The following is a 27,554-nucleotide window of genomic DNA, read 5'->3' as shown; positions in this document are numbered from 1 at the left end:
CAGTGGAAATGTGTCCATCAGTGTGCAACACTGGGTTTAGGGTTGCACGCATAGTTGAATCTTTTGGTTTGGTAGCTGAAAGAAAAACATTGGGGAGAAAAATGCTTTTGATTCAAGATAAATTTAAAACTTCTGAAGTGTTTCTCAAGAAAGAAGTTTTCATTTAGATTCTCTAAGAGAAAATCAGGATCAATTCAATTCTGAATTGATGTCTTTCTAGCCACTCTCTAAGGATGGGTGAAGCCCTGGTGCAATTCCCTGTGCTATCCAAAGGGTCAAGTCCCACATTTGCATGTCCCAGTGGCCAGGCTGTGCTGAGTTCCACCACTTCAAGTCTCTTGCCTTAGAACTGCTCTGTCTGTTATTTGTACTTGTCTTTGCAAAAGTGTGCAAAGTGAGATTTTTGGATGTGGTGCTAAGACCAAGGGGAGACAAGGGATCCTTGTCCCAGAAGCAGTTTATGCCTTGAAAGAAAGGACAGTCTCGAGCTGTGAAGATCTTTTCTGATAAAAGGGAATTGAACACCAAGGCTTTTCAGTAAGTTGTACGTAAAGGATATCACAGGCAATAGTGAGAGCTTTGCTAATTCACTCTCCCCCAACTTGTTACTTTTTTCCCAGTCAAGACAACATGACAGATAAAAAAACTGTATGAGAAAAATGTCAACTGCACTTTTCACTGAATTTCTTATTTGTTTAATGTCTTCACAACTCTATAAAAAACCCCAAACCTATTTTTCAAGAAGCTGCATTATCTGATTGGTCACGTGTGCTTGTAGGATCAAGGCACGAGTATCAGTGAAGCAACTGGAAGGAATTTTTCAGAAGTTGCTTGAAAAGGGTGGGTATGAGCAGGTGAAGGATAGGCTGATATGACAGTGATTTGGAGATGGGTAAAAATTAAATGTGTCAGTTAATTCTTTCTTATACAGAATTGTCATCTCAATAATCATAATGTCTGTTTTGTAAAAGAACCTGTAATACTGAATAAAATTAAGGAGTATTAGACCAACCATAATAAGAGGTTGCTTCTCCAGGCTGAAAAGGTCTGATATCATAATTTAAATGTTTCCTCTCCTTTATTAACCGGTTAGACATTGTTGCTTAGACAGATGTGGGGGTGTGTGTATAATAGGAGGAAGTTATTGTTGCATTAAAACCTACTTCTCCCTTCTCACAATACATTTTAGCATTGAGCTGACACTCAAATGCAAACCAAAGTGTGGTATTTTTCTCCAGTGTTAAGCATGGATATAACATATTAAAGGGTCCTAATTCTGCAAGGACTTTTAAGGAAGTGGAGAGTTGAGCTGTGTTAGCTAATCCATGTGAATTCCATGAATCTGCTTTGTTCTTGGGTGCCTTTTCTGTGTAAAATCAGAGATTTGGATAAATCTGTTTTTCATTGCATCATTGGTATCATGACTTTATTGCCCAATAGGGAAATGCTGTTTTCTGGAGGTCTCTTTGCAGTACAGGCCCTGGATATACCATTAATCTTCCAGCACCCAGCAATGCTACTTTCAGATAAAGCTGTCAACATTTCTTTTACAGATTTTTGATGTTCTGGGATGTTCACATCAGCACTCTGGATCACAGCTTCTTCACTGAAGCATTCAGAGATAAGCACTCCAAAACCAAACATGGAAACTCAACCAGATCTAAATGCATAGGGTGGCCCTAAAGTTCTGAGTATGTAGGACAGTCATTTGCCAGATCATGTGCTACTTTTTCTCTCTGAACAAATACATCTGTTTTTCTGTGTTAAAAGCCTGTTTTTTAAGAGGGAACAAAAACTGGGACAACTTAAATCTTAACCTGGTAAAAGAAGAGAATATAAGATGGGGAAGAAATCTCAGCAAGTTTAGCCCAAATTTGCCCTCATCAAGGGACTGCTCCTGGAAACCTTTCTTCTAACTAGTCCTAGCTCCAAGAGAAACTCTAGTGAGCATTTAAAGAATAAAACCAGTAAGACTAAAAATATTAGTGCACATTTGCTGTTAATTAACTGTTGGTGAAATAAAATAACTCGATTCCCATAATGTGAATCAGGAGGGTAGAAAGTCTGGGCCTTCAGTGGGTGCAGGGAAGCAGGGGGTGGAGGTTTGTGGTCGCCAGACTGGCTGATGGAGCTAAGCCTTGATTTTTGTACAGGTTGCAGAATAAAAAGGGAGTGAAGGCCTTGAATGCCTATGAGGGAATAAGTTTGCAGATCTTTAATACCAGCATTTGATGCCAGAGAACTGCCGACAAATCAAGTTAGGAAATCTGTGTATCCTTTTTCCTTTACTGTGTCCCTGTCTGCACAGTTCTTAATGGAGAGCAGCATTGGTATGGACATGCACAGAAGAATTGAGCCTTTGCTGAGCCATTGGTGAAATACTGAGATATTACTTTCTGAGCAGTAATAAAATAGACCAATAGTAGATTTTAAGCCTTCTGGCTTCTGAATGTCTGTGGAGCACATGACCAGCAACTCCAAATCAGATTTTGGCAGCCTGGAGGGGCTGGCAGTAAAACTTCATCTGTGGCACAACCTCTGTGCTCTCACTTCAGAGGGTGTTAGGGGGAGCTGAAGGGCTTGTTTCAAGTGCCTACAACCTGGACTGCAGAATGCACCCATCATCCCAGGAGAAGCTGCACCATTTTCTGAGTGCTGAATGTCTGGTTTTGGACCCAAAGAAAGGCCAAACAAGAACACTGAACTAAATCATGATGTAAAAATCTGCAGGGGTAAGGTTGCTTTCTCTGCAGCCATCTCTCATGGTATTTGCAATATGTGTTTTAATACAGTTGTTAATTTTGTTGGTGGCAGTACAGACCGTTTCATTTTCAGTTCCTTTGGCTTTATTCAGTGCTCACCTGCTCATGACAAAGATGATTTTGTATCTCAAATCCCTTCAGATGCAGTGTTGTAATTCCAGTGGTCCCAGGCATGTCTATAGAAGCAGCTACATCTCACATTTGGAGCAACTGCATTCAGCACAGGCTTCCCAGGCTCTGTATGACACTAACATTAAATGTCACACATTAAAAGTGTGTGACATTTGCCACAATAAAATTGACTGATTCTGTATAAACAAAATCCCTGTGAGATATGGTATTCAATACTTCAATTCAGTGCTAGAGCAGATACATTATAGTCAGTATGATTCATGATAAAATAAAATTTTTTGAGTTTTTATCACTGAGATATAATGTTTTTGGCATTATCAAAATGCAGGGGAAAGTAGAATCAGAATGCTTCTACTTTTGTATCTAAAATTTTGTATAGACTGATGGTGCTCCTGCAAATCATTTTGATGACACTGTCTTTATTGAGAGAAATCAGTTCTATCTATTCTTTGCAGAAAAACAAAGATTTGTTTCTTTTCCCTGGTGATATGTATATTTCCGCTCGCTCACCCTCCTCCTCTAAAACTTTTAAAGAGAAATTATTCATCCTCTGTCTTTCTGAAAGCCAATGTTTACTGTTGATGAGAAGCTGCAAGAACAGTCAGGGCTTCAAGCAGAAATGCCCATGTTGCTCTGTGGTTGGAGGGCGTCCAGTGACTTCCCTGTTGCGGCAGCATGTACAAGAATGAGAATATTGTGTACACTTCAGTTTTCCTAATAGTGAAATCCCAGCTTTAGATACCTTTAAAATGACTGACATTACTTTGCAGCCTGTACAGATTGTCATAGCGAAAGGTCCCTGTGCTGCAGTGCCTCAGTGGCGTTTCAGTTCACTGTCACTGGCTGCTCGTGAAGAAGGGCCTTCCCTGGTGGGCTTCCAGCCTTGGCTAGGGGAGAGAAAGGATGCAAAGTGGAGGAACTGCTTCCTCATGCAGTCCACTCTGCATGCAGGAGACCTGTTGCCGAGATATTGTTCAGCCCTCCTCAGCCACCTCCTCTCCAACACATCAGGGAGTTTACATTTCCCTTTTGTTCTCCACATATCAGTGGGGGAGAATGTGCTCCTCCTGTTGGAACCCGCATAGAGCCAGCTGTGACTACAACATGTCAGTAGACAATGTTTTCTGTGTCCTGTGAGAGGACAGACACTTGGAAGGTTTCCTGAGGAAATCCATCATTCCCAAAGTACAAAGTAACAGAACCATAGGGAGTTAAGCTAATATTTGGTGAGTGATCCTGGAAGATAATTTCTTCTTTTCTGACCACTTAAGGGAAGACACAGCCAGGAGGACTCAGCTGCAGAACTCAAACAGCTTTGGTTTCAAACTGACATGAGGACAACTTCATGGTTCTTCATGATAGCATTCTGTGTGCACCCTATGAGACAATAACTGATCCACTGGTTTACGTGCTCAATTGCCCACATACAGACAGAGCAGGACTTGCCTTTCAACATTGCATCTACAAAATTGGACTTAGATGCAGGACGCAGGATGTGCTCCACAGGTTTTTTTCCCCAAGGCAATGCAATCAGTGAGATTTAGCAATGCAGACAAGTCTGATGGGTGTCCTGAATGCAACTTTTGTTTTGTGTGCTAGGTGTCCAATGAAAAAAAGCACAGAGGAGTAAATACAGGAATTCACACTCTGTGTGGTTTGGAAGACATAGAAGAGAACGTGTTCAGTGCTCTCAGAAACAGAGTATTGCAAATGCAAAATTATTAGAAGGGGATTTCTTAGTACTGTCCTGGGAGCAGTTGTTCCTGTGCCTCAGATTTATGTCATTTGTAATGGGGCTTTTCAGTAAGACAGTGTAATTTAACAGTAATATCCAGAGTTCTAATACAAAAGTGTTAGGAAATAAATGAAAAGGGCTTAGTCATTTGCAGTAGCAAACTTTAAAGTAACTCACTGCGTTGTAATTCTTAAGGGCAAGGAAGAAATTTTCCCTGAGAGCAAACCCAGCCAATTACAGGATTTCTTCTACTGGAACAGGATGTGCTGAAGCTGAGAGAGACCACATGGATTGTGATATGCTGAGATAGCATGGTGTTCTTTTAGCTTCTGCATTTCAATTGTGTTCTGCGTTATATTTTCCCATATTCATTTCTAACATTTAATAACTAACATTAATGAAGACTTAAAAAAAATCCAACCCAAAAACAAGGGACACCATTGGCCTGTGTGATTCAACTTAAATGTTAGGAGATTTTCTCTTTTTGCCTGAGTAGCTCCTGCTGGAATGACTGACTAGTGATTTGCTTTTGAATTGCTTCTGTCACGATGCAGAGGTCATCAGGACAAGTGCATGCATTTGTGAAGGCAACCAGAAAAGAAATAGCTCCTCCTGACCCATAACCATGTACAAATCAGGCTGGCTGTCACTTACCATTCTCAGAGAGACTTAAAAAGCATGATACTACAGATTAGCCCCGAATTTTCCGATCACGGCCTTGCTCTTACAGGCTGTATCACTGGCTGTAGTAGGAACACCCTGACATTTTTGTGTCACATTTCACTCTTAATAAGGATGTGAGCTGAAATCCAACTTAAACTTAGATCTAAGCTTTGGTGGGAGAGACCCAACCATGAGCAGCTCTACCCAGCTGCCACATCCAAACATCTTTTCTTCTCCATCCCAGTATCTAAGAAGCGTGAAGATTCTCTAAAAAGAGCTAAACTCACAGTGAGTATTAGAGGTCTTGCTTTTAAGTGCCTCTGGTGAGAACTATACTGGTGATGTTTAACTTGAGGAGACATCCCTGGATATCTGTTTTTCAAGCTGTCATTAATGTGAGCCTTTTAAAATTACCTTTCAGTGACTTTGCTCAGGTCCTTCTTTTGAAGAGTGATGGGAAAGCCTTTCTTCACTTTAAAACATGGGCCTCTGGGACATCTAGTGTTTTTTAGTCAAGCTCAAATTGTCTTGTTTTTAGTGAGCTTTGTGTAGAGATTGAATCTTAGGAGAAAAGAAGTGCAGAAAGAATAAAAATTCTTCATGAGTGATGGATTAGCTCTGCACAAATACTTTTTCTACTTGAAGGAAATGCAGTCTTGAATGCTAGCTCTGTCTGGATTCACAACCCAGGTCTCTGTTGGAGGATCAAAGGAAGTAGATATAATAAAACGTTGGATTTGTAATATCGTTCTGTTGTAGCACTTCTGAGATCATACTTCCATGATGTTATTTTCATTTACTAGGAGGATCTTGAATCAAACACTAAATGAAAGGTAACATGGGATTAGGATTTCTCCTTAGCAGGCACAGGAGCTAGTACTAGAATTACTGTTATAACAGCAACAAGCAAGCAAAAAACAGGACAGGAGTGTTTGGAGCTGTACCAAGGCCAGGTACCACACACATGAGCTGCAGAATCACTGCACCTCGTGGCCTGTGATTCAGGGAGCAACTACAGCAGTGCCAGCCATCTGTTAAATTGTTCTACTCAGATGTTGCTCTTTCACTTGACAAACTGATAAAAATTAAAAATCCAAAAACTTTGAAGGGTCTGTGATTTGTAACCTCCAACGGTCACTTACTCCATGTTCAAGAAATTGATCTTTTCCAGACAATAACCCCAAACATGTAGCAGTGGTAGTCACTGAGAAATAAGTTAGCACTTGAAGGAAACCTTGGAAGAGTAAGTAATAATCCATTTGTTTTTAAGATGTTACATTTTTGTGATCTAAAAAACACAATGATAACAAATAACTCGTTTTTCTTTAAGGCGATCACCAAACCATGACCTTGGTGTAAAATTTGGACAGGAATAAATTTATAAAACTCTCATGAAGAGAGAGGAAAACAATCAAATGCTCAATTAAGTCTGAAAGCTGATAACACAGCACATTTATAGAGCAGCCAGTAGTGGATCTGGTCATGCATTAATGCTGTGAACCTTCAGATGGACGAAGACAGTGGGTGGTGTAGTTATTGCTGTTACTGTTCTAACTCAAAATGAGCAAAGAGGAATGTATATGTTGGTTTATACAGTCCTTCAGTTAGTGAGCCAATAAAAATGTCATTAAAACAGCCAGAGTGTTAAGGTACATGGAGAGAGATCTAAGCCTGAGCTGTGCTGTTTCCTGAGCACTGCTTTGATAAATACACTTTCCAGCTTTTGGATCTACCACCAAAGTATTAGAATGTAATAAAAAACCAAATGCAATGAAAAATTAACCTGCAAGGGAGAAAATCCCATTGTGAGTCCCTTCGTATAAATGTGCAATTCAAATTTGGGTGGGGTTTTTCAATCTAGAAGATATAAAATATTCAACCTCTTTTCTGCCTCCTTCGTCTTTATAAGAAAATTAATAAATGGGGGTGGGGGGAGATTCTGTGTGTACTAGAGCCAAAATTGTTTTGCTTGACTCTTTTAACAAACACCCTCACTTAGCAGAAACACAAATGCCAAAAAAAGTTTTTTCCAAAGCTGTGAATATTTCCTCTGATTTTAATTCAGCCTTAGGGCTGATGAATTGTCTTGAATCCAAAACAAGATGAAAAATAATTTAGGGATTGACACTCCAATTTCAAATGTCCTTCTTATCCATTTCTTTACATCCTTCCTTTTTCCCTCTTGCCCTTATTTCCAAGTCAAGCCAAACTCACAGTTTTGCTTGCTTTTGTTTTGAGACCTGTTAAATTCCCTTGGTTTTCCCTATGGTTTTCTACTGGATTTGGAGCTGGCTTCAGTTTGTGGTTCAGTGTCAGTTCCAAGTGGCCTGGGGATTGCAGATGCCTTGCCACCAAAACAAAGGAATCTGCTTTGTGAACTCTGGCAGAGCTAAACCCATCCTATTTCCAGTCAAGAGAGTAGGTCCAGTGTGTAACTAGTCCCTTGAAAAAGAGAATTACAGATCTTAGTTTCAGTGTGAAAATATAAGACAATCTTTTTTCTTTGTAGTATGGAGTGATTCTTTCTTTTCTTTCCTCTTCCTGTTCCCCATATGACCTCTGCTACCTCTTGTAGAAATGGAATCCATTGGAAATCAACTCCTGTGGAAAGCGAATGGTTTGGCAACCTTTCAAAAAAGACAGATTATCAAAAAATGCACTTTCAGATTCACAGGTTATTTCCTTTGCATGTATGTGCAAAAGGTTCTGCAGCCTGACAGGTTAATTTGGGTTCATATATTCTCTACTGAGAAACAACTCTGGCCTTGCAATACTAAGATCATCACTAGAAGCCCTCCAGCATCTTCCTCATCCACATGGGAGACACTTCCTTTTTATTCCTTTTGGCCACTGATTCTGACAGCAGAACCCAGGTTACCAGCCTTGATTTTGTTATCTACTGTTCTTTTTGTGTCCAGCTTTCCTCATTAAATATGAACATATAACCGTATATATATATATATATAATATATATATTATATATATGTAACACATAATGGCCCTGAGATTGCCTCAGTTGGTTAGAACATGGTGCTAATATAGCCAGGGTCATGGGTTTGATCCCTTTATGGGCCATTCACTTAAGAACTGGACTTGTGGGTCCCTTCCAGCTCAGAATATTCTGTGACTCAGAACCTTTCCTGTCAGCCAGAGACTGCTGGGAGCACTGACCTCCCTCACCAAGCTCCATGACCATGTACTGAAAACAAAAGTGGATCCTCCTTTTATAATTCATAGGCCATCTGTTTAGCTTCTAAAAGAAGAAAAACAAAAAGCATAGGATTCACACTAGTTAATCTCCACACCTTTACCAAAAAAAAAAAAAAAAGACCCTTAACCATAAACAACTTAAATGCAACTCATGAAGAGAGCCCTTGTGTTCACAGAGGTCCTGAAAACAATTGGAAAGAAAGAACTGAATGCATCCCACCACAGCAGCTCTATGGGCTTCTGTACTGATCCTCTTTGTGATCCCCCTTCCTGAGTTCTCCCTCCAGCTGTCACCTTCTAGAGAGCCCCTTTATCCTCCAGACCCCACAAGGAAGGGAAGATAACAAGAAAAAGTCAGCACAGATGTATCACCTGCTCAGAGGACTGAGCGATGAAATCCTTACAGCTGAGGAACAGCTTGCCCAGCACGGGGTGGAATGGCTCACAATTTCAACAGACTTCAGCTCCCAGACTTCTGCCTCAAAACTGAGAAAAACAGACTGATCAAACTACTGTTTCCTTTTGCACATAACTGCAATATAACTGTTATCCCAAGCTGACGAGATTAAAGGAAGGCTGCTGCTGCTTCAGTCACTGGAAAGTTGCCCTTTCCTGATTACCAGCAGTAGCACTAACCTGAGTGGCTGGTGAAGAAGCATTCATAAAGCTTTCAAGTCTGTTGCTGTTGGCTTAGTGAGGGCTTTCTTCATCATGAGCCTGAATAGATTTATTGTCTCGGTCATGGAGTGTGAACAAAAGTGATAGTACTCACCAGGCACTTAGTTTCCTCAATTCTACTCAGTTCTAATTGTAACTAATGAAAAGAATACTACATTTTTGGGTCCTGGTTCCAGGAAGCATTTTAAATAGAAGTAGCCTCCAGCGTTTTTCAAAATAAAATCTAAATAATGCAAGATTGTTAGGAGAAAATACAGCACTATTAAATAGCACCAAGTAATGGACAACTGTTCAAAGTCATTATTCTTGATTAGCCTGGATCATTATCACTGAGCACATGTGACCTTACTTGCACTCAGTAATACTTATAGTCATTCAGGAAGGTTAAATAATCATTACTGATTAATTACTATTGATTATGCTGAGTGGTTGTATCACGTTTTGTGGATTTTCAGTGCAGGAAGCATTGAAACTCTCAGATACGTTTTGTTTTCTTCCTACAAGAAAGGTAACTCTTTTCAAAAGCCAGTTTAGGAGAAAGTTGACTTATGCTCCCTAAACCATATAAATACTTCTGAAAAGCCCACCCCAAATGATAGATTTTTTTGCAGTCCAGAGAATTTTTCTTTCAGGTAAAATAATATATTTTGTGCAGTTTGTGGGGATGAGACTTTATTATAACCTCTCAGCTGAAACACATCATGGCAGCATGCAAAGTGAGCCTTTCCACTCAGAGGTGAGGGAATGGAGAAAATATCCACAAATTTTATTACATAAATGTACAGGTGGCATTTTGAGGAGAAGGGACTAGGATGGACAAGCTCTGTGGTTCTGCCGAATATGTAGGACTAATGATGCTGAAAATGGGAGGTTTCTGAGACATATCTGGACACTGCTGCTGATTTGCCTTGCAAATGCCTCTGTCTGCCAAAACCTGCTCATGGCACACCTTTGACAAGAACCCATTCACAGTGTTTTGTCAGCGCTTGTTTAGCATGAAGCTTCGAGCTGTGATGAAGTGTCCCTGTAGACCTTTTTATTTCCTTCCCAACTACAGGCTCACTTGACAGAGTGAAATGTAGAAACGCTGCATAAGAAAAGATTTGTCATGGAGCATGTTGGATTTTTTTTTTAATTAAAAGCATTGTCATGGGTCTAGTTGGAGGGAGTGAGCAGCCAGCGTCATTAGCATCAGGGTGAGACTGATGGATCACTTCCCAGGTGCACAGGGCACCCTCTTGTCTCAGCTAAATCAGTTTGCAGCAGAGCTGTGATGGAAGAGGCAGTGGCAAAGCCAAGATACCTCCCGCCAGAGCTCTCCACAGCTCCCTTCGATGGGAGTAACCACCCAGCATGACTGGTTTACTCCTGGCTTTTTTGGTTGTGGTGCAATCAGTTAAAATGACAAGATGAGGGGAGGAAGAGCTCCATTATATTGTGGGTTGTTCTCCGAGCCTGCCGTGGCACAGAGCGAGGGGCAGAACTGGCAGCCTGGCCTGCAGCCATCCTGTGCAGAGTGCCAGTAACACCACGGCAAACACGGGTTTGGGGGGTTTATTGTGTGTCTGATAGCTCTGTTAAAGCTGTAAGGCTGAAGGAATTTAGTTTAATCCTGTTTTCCTGATTGTGCAGCATGGCAGCTGAGCTGGTTGTGTTTATTCTGCCCTGATATTAGGAAAAACTGGGCGTAGCAATCTGCTTCCTGGATTTAGCTGTCAGGGTTCTTTGGTGCCGTGGGCCCCAGCGGGCACTGAGTCCCTGTGGCCTGAGAGGGATTCTGCAGAGCTGATTTTCTGGACAGGAGCTGCATCCATGCTGGAGCAGGGAAATGTGAGAAGGAAGAAGTGACAGGGAGGAATGAACCACTCCCCATCCCCTCCTGCACCAATCAGTGAGGGAGGGAGGGTAGAGGAGGAAAAAAAAAAGAGATATGAGGGAAACATGTTTTAGTTTTTTTATCTTTCTTACTACCAACCTATTATAATTTACAATTAATTAATTTTTTTTTTCTAGTGAAGTCTGTTTTGCCTGTGACAGTAATTGGTGGCTGATCTCCTTGTCTTTATCTTGACCTGTGAGCTTTTTCATTTTATTTTCTCCTCCCCATCCTGTTGAGGGTGAGTGAGGGAGCAGCTGGAAGGGTGGCTGGCAGCTGGTCCAGGTCGACCCACCACAATATCATGTGCTGTAGGATTTTGTACAGCAGTTCCTTCTGAGGAAGAAATCCTTCCTGCATGATGTGGTTTAACACCCGGCTCATAACCCTTCTTCTCAAACATGCAGCACTGAGTAGTAGGGTGAAATCTCCTGATGGTGGGAGAGAACAAGGGTGAGGAGGACTGTGTGGGACACACAGAGGAAATGGGACAGTGTATCCTGGCTGATATTTGAGATGCCAACAGGTTCCTGTGTTCATAGACTTGCAAGCTTGAAAGAGCTGCTGTGCTGGGTTAGATCACTTGTCAACAAAATTTCTGCAAGGTTCTGCATACTCTTCATAGTAAATCAGAAACGAGTCTTTACGTTTTCTGTAATTCCTCTGTGTTGGAAAGACACAGCATGACAGTCACTATTTGAATCTGTCACTCAAGTGTTTGTGAAGATGAGAACTTAACAAAGAAACTTACTGTGTTGAAACAAACACAGTAGAAAGAAGGTAGGATAAATGAAAACATCTTTCTGTTCCTGCAGAAACTCAACATATTGCATGAAGGTGTCCATGTCCTTGACAGTAGCTGAGAATGAATCTGGGCTTTGCTACAACAGCAAGATCAGATATCTGGAAAAATCAGAAGTCACTAAGAGAAAGACAATCTCCTGTCCTGATATTGAGGATTACAAAACAGCCGGTCAAGAGCCAGATGTGGTGTGGTACAAGGTAACTATTGATGACTCGTTGTTCTTGTGCTGAAAAGCACAAGCTAGTTAAATCCTAAATTTAACTACAAGCTAGTAAAATCCTAAATTTGGAGTGCTTGATTTGCCAACATTAATAACATTCTTTAAAGACAGTTATCTTGTGTGAAATAAGTAATACATGCAGAGCAGCAGGTTTTTTTCCTCCGTAGCAGGTTGCATCAGAAAAGAGCAATTATAAAAGTTGTCATTTATTTCTACTTTTTACAAAAATCTCACATGTTCTGTCTTGTAATAACAAAATGTGTGCCATAGCCTACTGTCAGTGTAAACAAAATTTTCTTTCAGCCGTTGAAGCTCTTTCTCTCAGCATATGGGTGGATATATTCAGTGCTGTTCATATGTCAAATATATGTATTTAGTTAATCATAGATATCCTGTGTTGGAAGGGGCCCACAAGGATCATCAAGTCCAGTTCCTGGCTCTGCAGAGGAAGTCTGAAATCTTGAAAAAAAGAGAGTACCAAAGAGAAGCTGCTTCTTGCCCTATCTACCTAGGTATTGCTGAACACCAGATCACTGAAGATCTCATTTTCTGCAAGAACACACTGAAAAATAGTCTGGCAGGAATAATCTTCAGCTGTTATGGAGCAGAAATCAGTCTAACTAAGATGCATGTGCAGGTCCACACCAGAGATGCTTTGAACTGACCAAGAAAGGGAATGGAAGGGTCTGTCCCATGCACCCACATGTGTTGTCTGGGTTGCACACACAGATTGTGTGACACCAGGCTGGAGTGTGACAGCTGACTGACAAGTCATCACTGTGATTGAAACTGAACAGAATTGATGTAGTTTGGTGATGATGGTGAAACAATCAAAGTTGACAACCTTTAGTCTGCTTTAATAATGAGAAGAGACATTAATGGGATAACCTCCTACATGCACCTTCTTATCCATAATTAACAATAAGGTGCTATCAGTTTGGCTCTTAGAGAACATCTGTGTTATCTGGAAATGAGTCAGGAAGCTCAGCAGTGTGAAATGTCAATATTGATGTTATGCAGAAGGTATGTATGTCAGGTTGTCCGTTGAAACTTATTCCTGAACAGGGTTTTGGAAAAATATTCTAGAGAGTATTGTGTTAAGAAGTCTGCTTGCTCAAAAGCCCAGTTACTAGAAAATATATAATTACTTGGATTGCAAAATAATATGACAAATACTGGGGTAACCCTTACAAACCACAGTCAGGGATTTCAGACCATTCTGTGTGAGGCAACATGAGTGACAAAAAGCAGGTCCCTTCCCCCAAACAGTAGTGTAAAGTGATACTCTGCTTATGATCTTACCCTTGCTTTCTGAAGGAGGCATCTGTCTCTAGTCATAGCACACTGGATGCTCAAGTTTTTCCCCTTTACCTTGAAGACTGAGTTTGATGTGTACATGAAGCCATCTTCTTGTGTAAATCTGCTCCAGAGGCACTGGAGGCAATTCCTTTTCGTTATGCTGAAATACTTAGAGAAGATTTTCATCCAGGCAGAACATAAGTTGTCCAAAAGAGAACAGTAGATAAATAAATATAAGGAGAAGTCCTCGAGGTTCCTTCTTTATACCCTTGTCTGAAAAGAGAAACCCTTGTGTTCAGGAGAAACCTGCCAGTTCTCTGGTAGTCAGGGGGTTTGGACTTGTGACCCATGAAATACCATCAGACAGGACAGTCATGGTGCAAGCCCACTGTGTACAGGACTCACTCTGCCTTCCAAAAGGCTTCTCTGTGTTGAGAGATTAATGAATCTGAGCCAATAATTGCATCAATTTACAGGGAGTTAACTGTAATTTAAACATGCTCTTAAATATGCCTGAATAGATTTTCCCATGCACCCCCGGTAAGTAATAAAACATTTGCTGTGAGGATTTGTTTTAACAGTGGTATGAACTTCACTTCTGGCTAGAATTACACTGCATGAAATATTTATTTTTAAAGATTTCCTCAATTAATGCCATTGATATATACAGAACTCTGTTATGCCTCTTAAAACTGTTTTGACAAAAAGTGTGAGGATTTTTTTGAAGTAAATGAATGTGTCAAGGCATGATTGAATGAATGGGATTTAAGAGTAAGAGCAGTTTCATGAAAAATCAACTGGCAGAGGAAAAAGGTATATTACATCTTGAATGTGGAGTCTTAATCCATTTCCATCATCTCTTTTCTACAACTGGCTTGAAGGAAGGGCTGTGAAAACAATCAAAATGTCAGGTGAAGGACAGGTAGTTGTTATCTACCCTAGAAAAATAGAGTTGTTGAGTTGCTGCCACTAACATTTCAAGGAAGAGAAACAGAGCATAATAGTGCACAACTTAATTACTGGGGAAAAAAAACCCCAAAACATTTAAGATATCTAAGGAGAATAAATAGGCTTGGAAAAGAAACTTTCAGATTCTTCTAGTAGGTAAACGTAGTGCAAAAGCAGAAAAGAACAATTAATTGGTTAAAGGCTTCAGTGAGACCTTAGAGCACTTTCCAGTACCTGAAGGGGCTTTATGAGAAGGCTGGAGATGGACTTTTCACAAGGGCATGTAGTGACAGGACAAAAGGGAATGGCCTTAAACTGAAGGAGGGTAGATTTAGATGAAGTGTTAAGAAGTTCTTCCCTGTGAGGGTGGTGAGGCACTGGCACAGGGTGACCAGAGAGGTTGTGGACTCCCCATCCCTGGAAGTGTTCAGCACCAAGTTGGATTGGGCTTGGAACAACCTGGTCTAGTGGAAGGTGTTCCTGCCCATGACAGGGGGAGTTGGAACCAGTTGAACTGTAAAGTACTTTCCAGCCCCAACTGTTCTGTGATTCTATGAAACGAGTCATACAATTGAGCACTTACCTTTTAGAGAAATTAGCACACCTCTGACAGTAAAATCTACATTGTTTTCCCAGTATGAAGACTATTTAGAATTTTGTTTGTTTCTCAGCCATTTTTGTTACTAAAATGCAAATTTTTACGATTTTCCAGCTTCTCCCCTTTTTTGCTTTTAGTTTTGTGTATTAAATATATAAACAAGCATTTTCAACATATTTTTATAAAGCCTGCATAGTTAGTAGAAGACAAATTAACTAGCCGAACTTTGGAAAAGAAAGGCTTATAAAGAATTTTTAATATGAAGTATTCTAAGTAGATACAAAAAGAAATAATTAGGAAATCAGTGATATAATTCACCAGAACAGTTTCTCTCTGTAAAAATATAACAGCACATTGTTTGAGCTAAATCATTAATCTCTGTAGTAGTAAAGGTGTTGCCCTTCTTATTAGTATATAAAAATATAAGGCATATAAAAATGTATCTTCCATCTCTTTACTCCCTTATCTACTTTTAAAAATAAAGTAGAGAATATAAAACTGGTAACACATAATAGGGAATTTCAGTGCTGCACTAAAAGGTGCATATCTGAAATATGCTTACTTTGTGTGTTCTGGGAATTGTATTCCTTCTAAATTAGGATTGAAGAGAACAGAATCATATTCTTTGCCCAGTGTTCAAATTTAGTTACTCCAAGTAGGTGGTCTATGTACCTTTCAATAGACCTAAAATATTGAGCACAAATCAGAAAGGATTCAATGGCCTTTCCTGGCTCTGATCTGTGTCCTGTGTGAATCTCAAGCGATGATAGTGCAATTTAGTAACAAAAATAAGCTCTGATTCTTTTTAGCACAGCAGAGAGGATCTGGATTTAATCATTGTCTATCACTGCTGTTAACTAAAGTTCACATGCGAGGCAAGATTACGCTGCCCTTACAGCTGTACTTTGGAAACAGAGGTAACCCAATCACTCTGTTACCTGCAGTAGTATTGCACAGCTTCAGAAACTGAAATCTGTCCACGTTGTAACTGGATTTGGCCACCTAGGGATAGGGGTGATTCTTCAGTGCTCCATTTTCAAGTGCAAGGTCAGAAGCTCTCAGTCCTCTCTTTCTATTTCCCTATTGTTATCCTTCAATTTAGAATCTGGCGTGGATTTGGAATGCACATGGAATCCCATGAAAAATTTATGTTTGTGTCATTCTGATCTCTTGCTGTGATACAGTATATTTGCATGTTGACACATTTTCTTTTTTGGTTGTTTTCTTAAGAGAAAGCTTTGTTCTATTTTGTTTTCTCTGTTTCTGACACTGCTGTTGCAGACGAGCAGAAAATGGGGCATAGGTCTGGGCATGTCACCAGTCTCTGAAGTTGCTGAGCCCAATGTAACTGATGCAAGACTGTTAGCTGCAGTCTGAGAGCTTATTCCAAGTTGCCACCTTGAAAGAGGGAGTAGAGGGACATTGAAGGTACTCAGGCCCTTTGTTGCTTTGTGTTCTCTGAGTACAGAACTGTCAGGAGTACTGAGTGCTTTAGAGAAATGAGAAAAGCGTGATTTTGTTGCAGGCAGAACAGGCTTGATGTTAAATATATTTAGAGACAGTAAGTATATAATCTTAAGGTGCCATTTTCAAGAGAGAGTTGAACCCCTGCTTTTAGTTCAGAGCATTCCAAGAACTATTCCATCATGAGTACAATTCATGTGGAAGGTGACTGATCTGCCTGCAAGGATGTGGTTTGTTAGAAAAGGGAGAGCCTTTTCTGGCATTATATCACACCCTGTACAGAAGGACTCAAATGCTGTTCCAGTAGGACCACAGTTTGTAGTGATGAACCGAAATTTGCCAAACAGCTAAGGACTGCCTGGGGAAGTCCATGGGAGTTGCAGGCCATCAGTACCATGTACTGCATCAGAGGACACACGTGGGGGTGATATTGCATAGAGTCTAGTGATGAGGAAAAGCTGAATCAGAGCTCATCAGGTGCTAGAGAAGCCACTGATGAGAAACAAGACTGTTAAGAAACCAAGTTTTTGAATTCTCTTGCTCACAAAACCACTGTTCTTCCTGTTTGCTTCTATTGGTAAATGGTTCTAGCCTGAGACTGTGTGTAAAGTTTGCCTCCAGGCTAACTCTTAACAAATGTTGCCCTTACCCCCTTCAAGCAGAGATGTATTTTAATGGTCTGTCCTAAAGTAGAGGTCTTGGCAGTTGTTATCAAGAAAAAGAGAAGATACTTAACCATTGCTTCAGGGTACCATGTATTAAACACAACCCATGTGATACAGTAGGAATTACTGAACCTTAAAAACATTCCTGTTTAATTCCAGCCTTTGAATTAATTCCAGTTTCAGATCTCTGTGCTTTCTGAAATTATATTTGAATTTTAATTGCAAAATATATCAAGGTGGTTGTTTACTTGTATATATAATACTGAAAATCTGATCAGGCAACACTGTCTTATGTTGTACAAGCTGAGTAATTTTGGCAATGGATTTTTTTTCTGCAGGAATGTAAGCCAAAAATGTGGAGAAGCGTTGTAATTCAGAAGGGAAATACTCTCTTAATTCAAGAGGTCCAGGAAGAAGATGGAGGAAATTATACCTGTGAACTAAAGTTTGAAGGCAAGCTTATACGAAGGACGGTTGAATTGAAGGTTACTGGTAAGAATCTTTGTTCTGTGCCAATAGAAAAAAATAAAGCTTTGAAATAATAAGAAAAAGTAGGTTTCACATGTCAGTGGATCTGTTTGATAGAAGTAAGTCCAAAGCAAATCCCAGTAGCTGAGCAGTCCAAAACTCGGGGAAATTTATATGAAGATCTTACAAAATTTCACAGAAGAGTATTCCTACCTTTTTCTGTGTACAGAACCTGGAAATGCTAGCTATAAAGCAAAAGGTAGAGCAGACCTAAGTCCTCCATATACACTGGAATTAACTCAGACTCCACTTTGGTCTTCAGTGCTGAATGGAGGAAAGGTTGACTGAAGCTGTAAAACAGGCTTTTGGTGAGGCTTTTTGTCCTGGAATAAACACAAGCAAAAGAGACAGCTTCAACCATTAATTTTTTTTTTATGAGTGATTGTTCCATATTTTTAAGCTTTGATGTAATTCATGGTGGTCAGCTTCTAGCTTCAGTCTGTGGTTTGTCTTTAGTGAAGAGTATGGCACAACTTATTTCAAGAATGAAGTTATGAACATTGGACTGTCAAGGGAAAGTAACCTGCTTATGAGGAAGTCATACACTGTGTGGTTCTGACTCCATGTAATATCTACTAGACAAGAGTGGGTTTCTGTCTCTTTTTGCCAGCTACCAAAAATGAATGGGTAAAAAAGAATTGTCTACCAATATAATCCTGTTCCCTTTCCAGTCCACTGTACAATATGACATCTATAATTATTCTTTTGCCTTCTGTGTCTGTGGAACTTTGCGAGTATCTGAAAACTGCTGAGGTTTTCTTCAGCCTTTCACACAAAACCATATAAACAAATGGTTAGGTATTTTCCCAACTGTATTTCAACATACTGATTAAAATGGGGCCCTACTTAAAGCAATGAGAAGCAGAATTCCAGTTTCTTATATCAAACTGAATTGGTCCATATGACGTTTCTCATATGTCCTCAAAATAAAATTCTTCCCTTTATTTTGGGTGGAATCCATTTTTTTTATTCTTATCATTATTCCTCATTTTTAATGAGTTCTTTTCCCTGTGTGCCATATTCATATGTCATGTGACTCTTTATTGTCCATTTTTGACCGTGGACAGATCTCTACAGTATTGATTCGACCTACCTGACCCCAGACCTGTCAAATGAAGATATAATACCTGCCTTGTGGATAGTTGCTACCCTAAGTAGCATGCTGGTCTTCAACCAGATTGTGAACTAAGTTTGACAAAGTGAAAATGAGATGCATTTAATTCAATTCCCCACGAAGGGTAGTCTATGCTCTCCCTCTCATCATGACCTTGCTAGAAGTCGTGTGTTCTATGTATTATTTAAACACTGTGGTACATTCATACATCAGAATTTAAGGAATTCGTCCTAAACTAGCCATAGTATTTATTAAAACTATTTATTTTATTAAGAAAATTATGACCTGAATTATTTAAAATGTAATATGAAATATGTAAGTGTTCTTGGTTTTGCAAAAAGCTTGAGAAGCAGGTTTTTCCCCTTGTAATTTGGTGTGAAGTTCATGTTGCATTAAATTTCATTTAGTTTATAAAAGCACATATGTTAGTAAACACCTTTTCCAGATGGAAATGTTCGGGAGACATATCTGGTGTTATGTGTTTCCTGGTTGAATCTCTCTAGATAGCTGAAATAGGCTAGTAAGTTTATGCAGATGACAACCTGAAAATATGGAAAAGAACTACAAATGTAATAGCTAGAACCATGTAAACATATTATCTCACAGCTTGGTGCTTGAGGAAATTTCTTTCTCCTGTTTCTGTCTTGTTTCAGTTTGTGAATTTTGTGTGCATGTGGGTTTAGATCTTTGGTGGGGAGAGGTCAATGAAAACTTGTACAACAAACAGCAAAGGATTGCTTGTGTTGTGTGGCTGGCCAAGCCAGGTGGAGGGTCGTGAGATGGGTCAGATCTCGGGCTGGGAGCAGGTACATGACGTGCTCAGGGACTTCATTGAATAGTAAGTCCCATGGGAGGCAGAAAGTGCACTACATACCGGTGTAGTTGTTGGCACACATCCTGAGAGTTTGCTCTCCCTGGGCTGGTGCAGGTCTAGGTTGGAGGCACCTCTGGCAATCATCCCATCCAAGCCCCAGCTCAGGCAGCCCCAGCTCCCACAGCTTGCCCACGACTGTGCCCAGTCAAGTTTTGGTTATCTCTGAGAATACAGACTTCACAACATCTCTGGGCAAGGCTGTCCCAGTGTTCCACAACCCTTTCAGTAAAAAAGATTTTACTTATATTTAAACAGAATTTATGTTATTACAGTTAGTGTGTCCATTGCCTCTTATTCTTTCACTGGGCACCGCTAAGGACTGTCTGAATCCATTTTCTTTATACCTTCCCACCAGGTGTTTGTACAAACAGATAAGGCTGTTATGAGCCTTCAGACTAAACCCTCCCAGGTCTCTCAGCCTCTCCTTGTGTGATAGATAATCCAATCCCTTAAGCGTCTTTGAGGCCCTTCACAGACTCATCTCAATAAGCCCATGTCTTTCTTGTAGTGGGATTGGTGTTGCTCTGGGCCACATTGTTCACCTGTCTGACAACGAGTTCTCATCAATATATTGTACCAGGAGAAGCTAGAGTGAGACCAGAGCTCAGACTGCTGAATCTGCTGGTCTTTAAAATCGCTGTTAGCAAATACTGCTGAAGGCTTACCAGTAAAGCTGGGGTAGAATTGCCTCTGCTACCCTGCAAAAAAGATGTGGAGAAAAGGATCTTGCCTGCTGCTTTCTTCTTCAGGAGCTTTGTAATGCTGTTTCTATTGCTGTTACTTATTGACATGCATGAATTGGCATTTATTGTCACGTAACTGAGTTCCTCTAACATACAGACTTTAAACAGAAAAACACTGTTGGCCACTGCTAGCAGCCATGGTAACCTGAAATTGCTTTTAAAGGGCTATTCTGAAAGTGAAATGGGCAACTCCACATCTCCCTCTAGCAAGGAGAGCTGCAGTGCCATGGAGAGAGAGGAAGCTGGCTTAGATTCCCTGTAGTCTTTCAGGCACATGCTAAAGTACACCATATTTGAAATGCCAGTTAAGTGGATTAAGTTATTTATCTCTTGATTGTGAGACAAGGATCTTCCCTTTCTTAAAATCGCATTGAATCTGGTGCGTGAAGTCTTTAGCCCTTCTGGGAGATTTTGTTAGTTATGTAAGTACAGGATGAAATAACTGATATTTTTAGGTAAATACAGTATGGGCATCTAAAGAGTGAAACTTGAAATCAGAATAAATGCAGTGCTGACATAACAGAAGTTGGAATGATAGAAAGTTTTAGGAAAATCTGAAGGTGCAGGAGACAGAAGCACCATTTTAACCTGCAGTTGGTTAAGGTAATTGTAAGAGTTAATGATATCCAAGACTAATGCAGTAGCTCTATTGAAGATCTGATCCCACAAGGCAGCCTGATCAAAGTTAACAGCAGACAAGAGAGCAGTGGTGGGCTGAGTGAAACATGGCTGTCTGTTTGGGATTCATCCTTAGTGTTGCTTAAGGATTTATTTCAAGTAGAGACTTTTCATTAGGGTCACAACCCTGCTCTTATTAGTTATCCATCAAACTTCCAGTGATGTCATTAGAGCTGTTAGAAGCTGCTGCCTTAATTTTCTGTGCCAAAGTGTCAGTGCAATTGCCTGACTGGCTGTGGCTGTGGCAGGGAGATCCAAGGGTGATGTGTGCTTGTCCTCAGGCACTGCTTTCCTCGGGTCCTGTCTTGCCTTCTTGCTTTTGCAGACCCAAGCAAAGATTTCAGTGGGCCAGTCAGAGGTAGGAGGGAAGTTCTACTCCCTTTCTTCTCCTGTGACTAAGTCATAGTATGAGCAACTGTGAGATTTGTAAGAAAAAAAAATCTCTGAAGTCGTAGATGGAAACTGAGAGCCACCAATGTGATGTCTGGCTACAGGGGGAAAGACTGAGGGACCTGAGTGGTATTAGTAGGTGAGCAGAGCACAAAGCAAACAGGTCAGGTGGCATTTGTGGGAAGGGGCAGTTGGGCTACACATGGGTACTGTATGGGGCTGGCAGTGTTATCGTGTGGGTGTTTGAGTGTGATTCAGATAATAAAAGGCTTCAATGGCTGTAGCTCTTCGGGGTTGTAAAGGCAAGGCTTGCAGCCTAGAATATATTACAAAAATATTTTGACACAAAGTATTTATAGGGACAAAATCCTGAGCTACAATACAGCACTAATGAGCATTGCCTAAATCTTGGTGTTTGGGTGCATTTAACAATAATATATTGTCAACAAAACAGCTTTTTCATCACTAGTTCTTCATGGGTTCGTTACATTATGCAGACAGATGTGAAACAAGTCTTGTCAGCCATTTTTTGCTGCAGAAACATGACAACAGTGTTATTTCTTAGCAAATAACATGTAACCCTTCAATCTGTGTAAAAAAAAAATAGAGATACAATTTCACTTTGCTTCTTGTTGTGGACAAAAAAGTGAGGTTAACAACTGTGATCTAGTGTTCTAAAACCTAAAAATGTAACAGAAACTCCATTTTTAATTAGATAATAAATTAGACTGCCCCCATATAGAAAAAATGAATGCACTAATATAAAGTTAATCTACAGATAACCTACAATATCAGAATTTATTAGTTTTTAATCAGATTACAGCTATTCAGGAATATCAGCAATCATAAGCATGTTAATGAGTATTGTTAAATGCCAGTGTTTATTGAAGAACAATTATACTATTCAGATAAAAAGAAAAACCCAAACATAAAAAGTCATATTGGTTTTAAAAGGCAATTTATGCAGCCTTCTGTTTCCCCCAGCCCTACCAACCAGTTCTCTCTGTTTTGATGCACAGCAATATTTTAGTAGCAGCGGGGATGAAAAGGTACAACTGTAAAAAAACCACCTGCTATGTTTACCTACTGCTTCTGCCCTTTTTTTGTTTTGGACCACTGATCTGTAAGGAGACAGGCTGAGAAGATATATGGAGATATATAACGGGAAAGAGTAACCCCCCTGAGAAAGGAGCAAAACCTACTCTTGTGGGGTGACCCAGTTGTCCCCTGGCAGATGGGGCAGTTTTGCAGGGATGTGCTTTCCCATGGCCAGCTATGCTAGTGGGAGAGTTGCCTTCTTCTTTCTGTTGCCTGTGAAAAGAGGTGATTTGTGAACTTCTACTGGTGAATTATTTTCCAGTTTGACAGCAGAAGGTGGCCATCTGACCAACTTCATAAAGTGCTGGTGATGGATTGGAGTGGCATGCAGGAATTACTGGACCACTCTGTCCAGCAGCCCTGTCCTCCAAGTTTCCTTCAGTCTCTACTCTGGCATGTTCTTCATAGGCTGCTAAAATGCCTGGCTGTTCCTAAAAGTCATTTATGCAGCAATATTTGTTTTGACCATCGTAAATGACAAATTATTCCACATGGCTACATGAATCGAATGATTCCGCCTGAATTCACTCTTTGCTCACAGTTTTTCAATTAAATTCTTTCAAGTCTCATTACATTGCTCACTTTTCAAATTACACCTGCTGCTGTTGCTACATTTTGTTTGTGGGTTTGGGACCCTTTTATTAGCACAAGCAGTTGATAGCAATTTGCTATTGTTAAGCCAAGGGGGTGAATTGGATTTAGAAAGGCAAACAATTAGTTGTACTTTCCAGCAGCTCTAGGGAAGCACAGTGAGAAGCTACCACAAAATAGGTGAGGATATGAGCTAAAAGTATGTCCAGTGTTTGGTGGCAGTTTCTTTTCTGCACATTTTTAATGCTCTGCAAACTGGATATGCTGTTTTACATTATTGGTAGTCTAGTGACACCTTGGCAGCAATTGCTGGGTGCTGATCAGTACAAATTTACACCTGCAGTATTCTGTAGTGCACTCTAAGCCTTATCAATTTACAGGAGATAAAGTATTGCCACCACAATCATACAAATGACATGTTGACTGACAACATTTTTGGCTGTTGACAGTTTCCAGAACAACCAAAGCAAGAGGCGTTAAGATAAATTAAAAGCTTATTTAAACTGAGCTGTAGTTGCAACATGTTCTCTGGAATTCAGACTTTTATAAGGGATTTATAGAACTGGTATTTGCTTAAAAATCTGAAAACATGTAGTTGTGATTCTCTCCCAGTGGCATTGTGTTTTGGCACAAGCAGTTTAGTAATCTGCAATGAATTTATGAAATGGTTCAGTGTTGCTTAAAAAGTTGCTTATCCAAAAAACCAGTTTATCTCTGAAAGGTCACTGAGCTCTGAATATCATTGTGTAGATGTACACAAAAGCAGGGCCAGCATAAGACACAGGTTAGAAAAGCAGGTGGCTGAGGAATAGGAGCAGATAAACTGAACATATTCAGCAGTTTTCTGCAGTGACAGGTACTGTGCTAAGGACATGCCTGTCGCACAGAGCTCTGGTCTGTAGGGATTCCTGAGTTAAGCTCTGAAGAAGCTTTTCCAGCAGAGCTAGTTAACATGTTTTCATGGCTTTTAGTACCCAAATTAACTCTGACATCTCTGCCTGGCATTACACTCTGCAGAGAAGGCAGAGCCTCCAGGTCCTGGTAGAGGCTGGACACACTCTCACTCTTCCATTATTGCCTCATATTCTAAGCTCCAGAGCTTTTTCTTTGGAGATGGGATGAAATAGCTGTTGTTATCACAGTTGTCAATTACAGCACTGTGTGAAAATAACATTAATTTCAATTTGTGTAATTTTAACATCAAAGATCATATTGCAACATTTTGCATTTCTTATTTTGTTATGTCACATTACTTCTTTGTTGTTAGCCGAGATGTTTTAATTTGATTTGTGGCTGTATAATTTTAATAACACATATATCTACTAATGTATATTACTGGAATTTTTCAGCATTTCTAAAATGAGATGTTTTGATAGTTCCTATTAAATTTTTTTTAATTGATATTTCACGGGATGTTTCTTGTGCAATGCCTAAATTTTCACCAGATGTAGACTATATTTCCTGCTAGCACTCAATATCATGCCTAATCCCTGGGATCTGGGAGTTGCTTGGAGTACAGGGGTGTTTAACTGCTGATTTTGGCCAGCAGCTCTGGTGAGAACTGTTAGCTCCCCACTCCCTTATTTATTTGTATTTTCAAGCGTGGGTCAGAGAACCTGTTGTCTCAAATAAAGCAGAAAACATTTCGAGGAAAGCCTAAAGCAAGCTGTGAATTTTCCTGATGAAACAGCCTGAAAAGCACTCCGAGGTAAAACATGGTGACATGCGTATGGTGGAAGTTAGTCTGGCCTTCAGGGCTTGCTCCTCCTCACATACTTGCATGTCCAGTGCTGATGGGCATGGGAAGTGTTTGCTGTAGTTGGAGCTGTCTCCTTTTTCCTGGAAACAGATGCTTCTTCTAAAGAGTTTTTTTTTTTAGCTCCACATCTCCAAATGAAAAACTTCCCTTATTTAGGGTTCAAGAATTCTAAACTGGTGTTGAAGTTGTCAGCAGCTGTTGGACCCAAGAACATGCTTTTCCTTCTTTCTCTCCTCTTCTGGCTTGGAAGCTTTAGCCTTTCTTTCCCTGTTAAGAACAATGTTCAGCTCACTCCCAGTGCTTGGCAGTCCCCTCCACTTCTGACATATGGCCTAGGGTGCCTGTCCCCCCATAGTATCCCATGCAAGTGTTGTAGCTAGAGCCTCCTCTTGGCAGGAAATGTGCTGTTTCCAGCTGAAGACCCAACTTCTGCTCCCCGAAACTTCATGGAGAACTGCTGGACTACAGTCAGAGAACACTGGAATATTGGCACTTTCTACTTCAGAACCCGATTTTGTACTTAACAAGCTGGTTTGTCCATGATTTGTAACTCCTTCCCACACTTACTAATATAGACAGCAAATCACTGTGCAGAAGGCTTCCAAGGCAAGGGGGTGATTGATGTTTGCACTGTTTCCAGGGAGAAGGGGGTCACACTGTGTCTCCCCTGATGCCTGTCTGTGTGCCATGGTGGGCTTTAGGTATCATTCTCTAATAGCATCACAAAGCAAGATTTAATGATTAACCAGAGGTGTTGAGCTCAAAATAAAGTATGCATTTTCAGATTTTCATCAAGTATAGCATAAGCAGTTTGTTGAGCCAACAAACTGGTAAGATTTTCATAGGGACTTACATTTTCTTTTTAATTACTGTTAGTACTTGCCATCAACTGATGGACTGTATTTATAGTGGTAGAGGCAGCAAGGCCTTCTTTCCTTCTGGAAAACACCTTTTAATATTCTTTTGTAATAGAACTTTTACCAATATTTGAGTCCAAAAGAGAATAAAGGGGAAAAAAAATCTACATAAACCAGTTGTTTGGAAGAAAATATTTACATAACAAAAGGCAAAGAGAACAGCAACTTGCTTATGACTACAGTTCTAATAACTGTGAAAATGAGATACCTTTTAGTTTGGAAGAGAAATCTTAAAGGTGAACAAGTTAAATCTGCAGAAATTCTGTACTTCTGGCAGGGATACTACAGATTGTTTGGAAATAGAAAATCCTTCCTATTCCTTCTAATATTGACATGTTAATATATATAACATTTACGTCATATCTGAAGTGCCATTTTATTGCTCATGTAAGTTACACATTTCCATAGCAAGATTTCATCTCTTCTCCCCGTTTGCAATATCTTAACACACTCAGGGCATCACTTTTTCATTAAATGCAAAGAACAGCAAAAAACCTGCCCAAATTAAGTTTTTAGTGAGAATCTCAAACTTTAAAAGATCTGTGGTAGGAGATAGTGTCCTTAGCATTTCCTCTACTGCTCTTTCTTATAAATAATGCATTGGATTTTCTAGTATTTTTATTTTCTAAAGGAAACCTTCCTTTTTGTGACAAAAAGCAAGCCAGAAATGGGTTAAGTGCTGACAAATACAGTACTAAAAGACCAGGAAATGAATTTCACAGCTGGGTTCTCAAACCATTGCCAAAATAACTATCTATTTAAAGCAACATATAGGAAGTGCCAAAAAATTAGGGTTTTCTTTTGATATATTTTGTGTGATTTGTATTAATTTTTATCAAGGTCTTTGTTTTGTAAATATTAGCTTTCTATTTCTTACAGTAAAGTATTTATCTTAAACCTTTAATTTCAATTCTGATTTGTTACATGTCTGGTCAGCACCATCCCATTAACTGCTGTAGACAGCTAAGCATGTTTCTGTGGTCAAAGAACACTTAATAGCCACTGATTTCTGTAGTGACTTTAATTTTTCTAGCTACGTCAGGCAAGCCCGGTTGTGATCCAGCAAGAGAAATGTGTGCATTTACTTTTGACCCCATTTGGAAAATGGAGTGATTTCTCTGCCTTTTTCAGAGTATTCCTTGTTCAACCATGCAAAAGCCCCATCATAAATCTGCAGCAAGTTCTGTGTCTGCGAAGAGTCAACAGGAAAATTCAATCCATAGCACGGTGTCAGTACAATGCAGGTGCCCATTCACCTGGAAGAAGTGACACAGCCGGTCGTGTTCTCTCTTTTAACATCTCCTTTTCACCTTACACCCAGCAAGGTCCTGATAAATTGATACGGCTCTGCTGCTTTCAGGAGCACCTTATCAGAGTCTGTAAGCTGAGGATCTGGACAGTGTCTGAGGGATGCATGTGCCCGTTTGTGGTTGCTGTGTGAACTGTGTCGCTGTTGAAGCGTCAACACAGTATATCCACAAGGATAAAAGCTCCTTAATTTTCAGTCTCTCAAATGATCCAGATTGATGACTTTTCCATTCACCAGAGTGACCTGTTAATACAGGGCTCATGAAAAACAAGTTTGGAAGATAAACATTAAGTATTACCTCCATATTTCCTGGAGAAAGTGCACGTTCTAAGGGCAATGAGAAATGTAGCAATATGCTGCAGTCTATGAATTATATATAGTGTCAGTACTCTTGGCGCTTTACTTACAGCTTCACAGACTGCCTTCCTGGCTCATGAACATGCAAAGTAATTAGAATGGCAAATAGCATTAGTTTTTATTGACCTATGTTGCCCCCTA

General features: G+C 40.0%; 1 protein-coding gene across 6 annotated transcripts in view; it reads left to right on the top strand.

Annotated features, from left to right (window-relative positions):
• The window catches only part of IL1RAPL2 (interleukin 1 receptor accessory protein like 2), a 434,872-nt gene that overhangs the window by 252,200 nt on the left and 155,118 nt on the right, over positions 1-27,554 (top strand). For all 6 annotated transcript variants that reach the window (XM_027645481.1, XM_027645482.1, XM_027645483.1 and 3 more), the window contains 2 exons: positions 11,872-12,058; positions 17,394-17,547. In XM_027645481.1, the coding sequence (XP_027501282.1) occupies positions 11,872-12,058; positions 17,394-17,547 (341 nt within the window). The remainder of the gene's footprint in view (positions 1-11,871; positions 12,059-17,393; positions 17,548-27,554) is intronic.

The sequence above is a fragment of the Corapipo altera genome, unplaced genomic scaffold (genome assembly GCF_003945725.1).
Source record: "Corapipo altera isolate COAL_440 unplaced genomic scaffold, ASM394572v1 65, whole genome shotgun sequence".
Taxonomy (NCBI): domain Eukaryota; kingdom Metazoa; phylum Chordata; class Aves; order Passeriformes; family Pipridae; genus Corapipo; species Corapipo altera.
The sequence above is the reverse complement of the archived record's forward strand: the minus strand, read 5'-3'. Positions and strand labels throughout refer to the sequence as shown.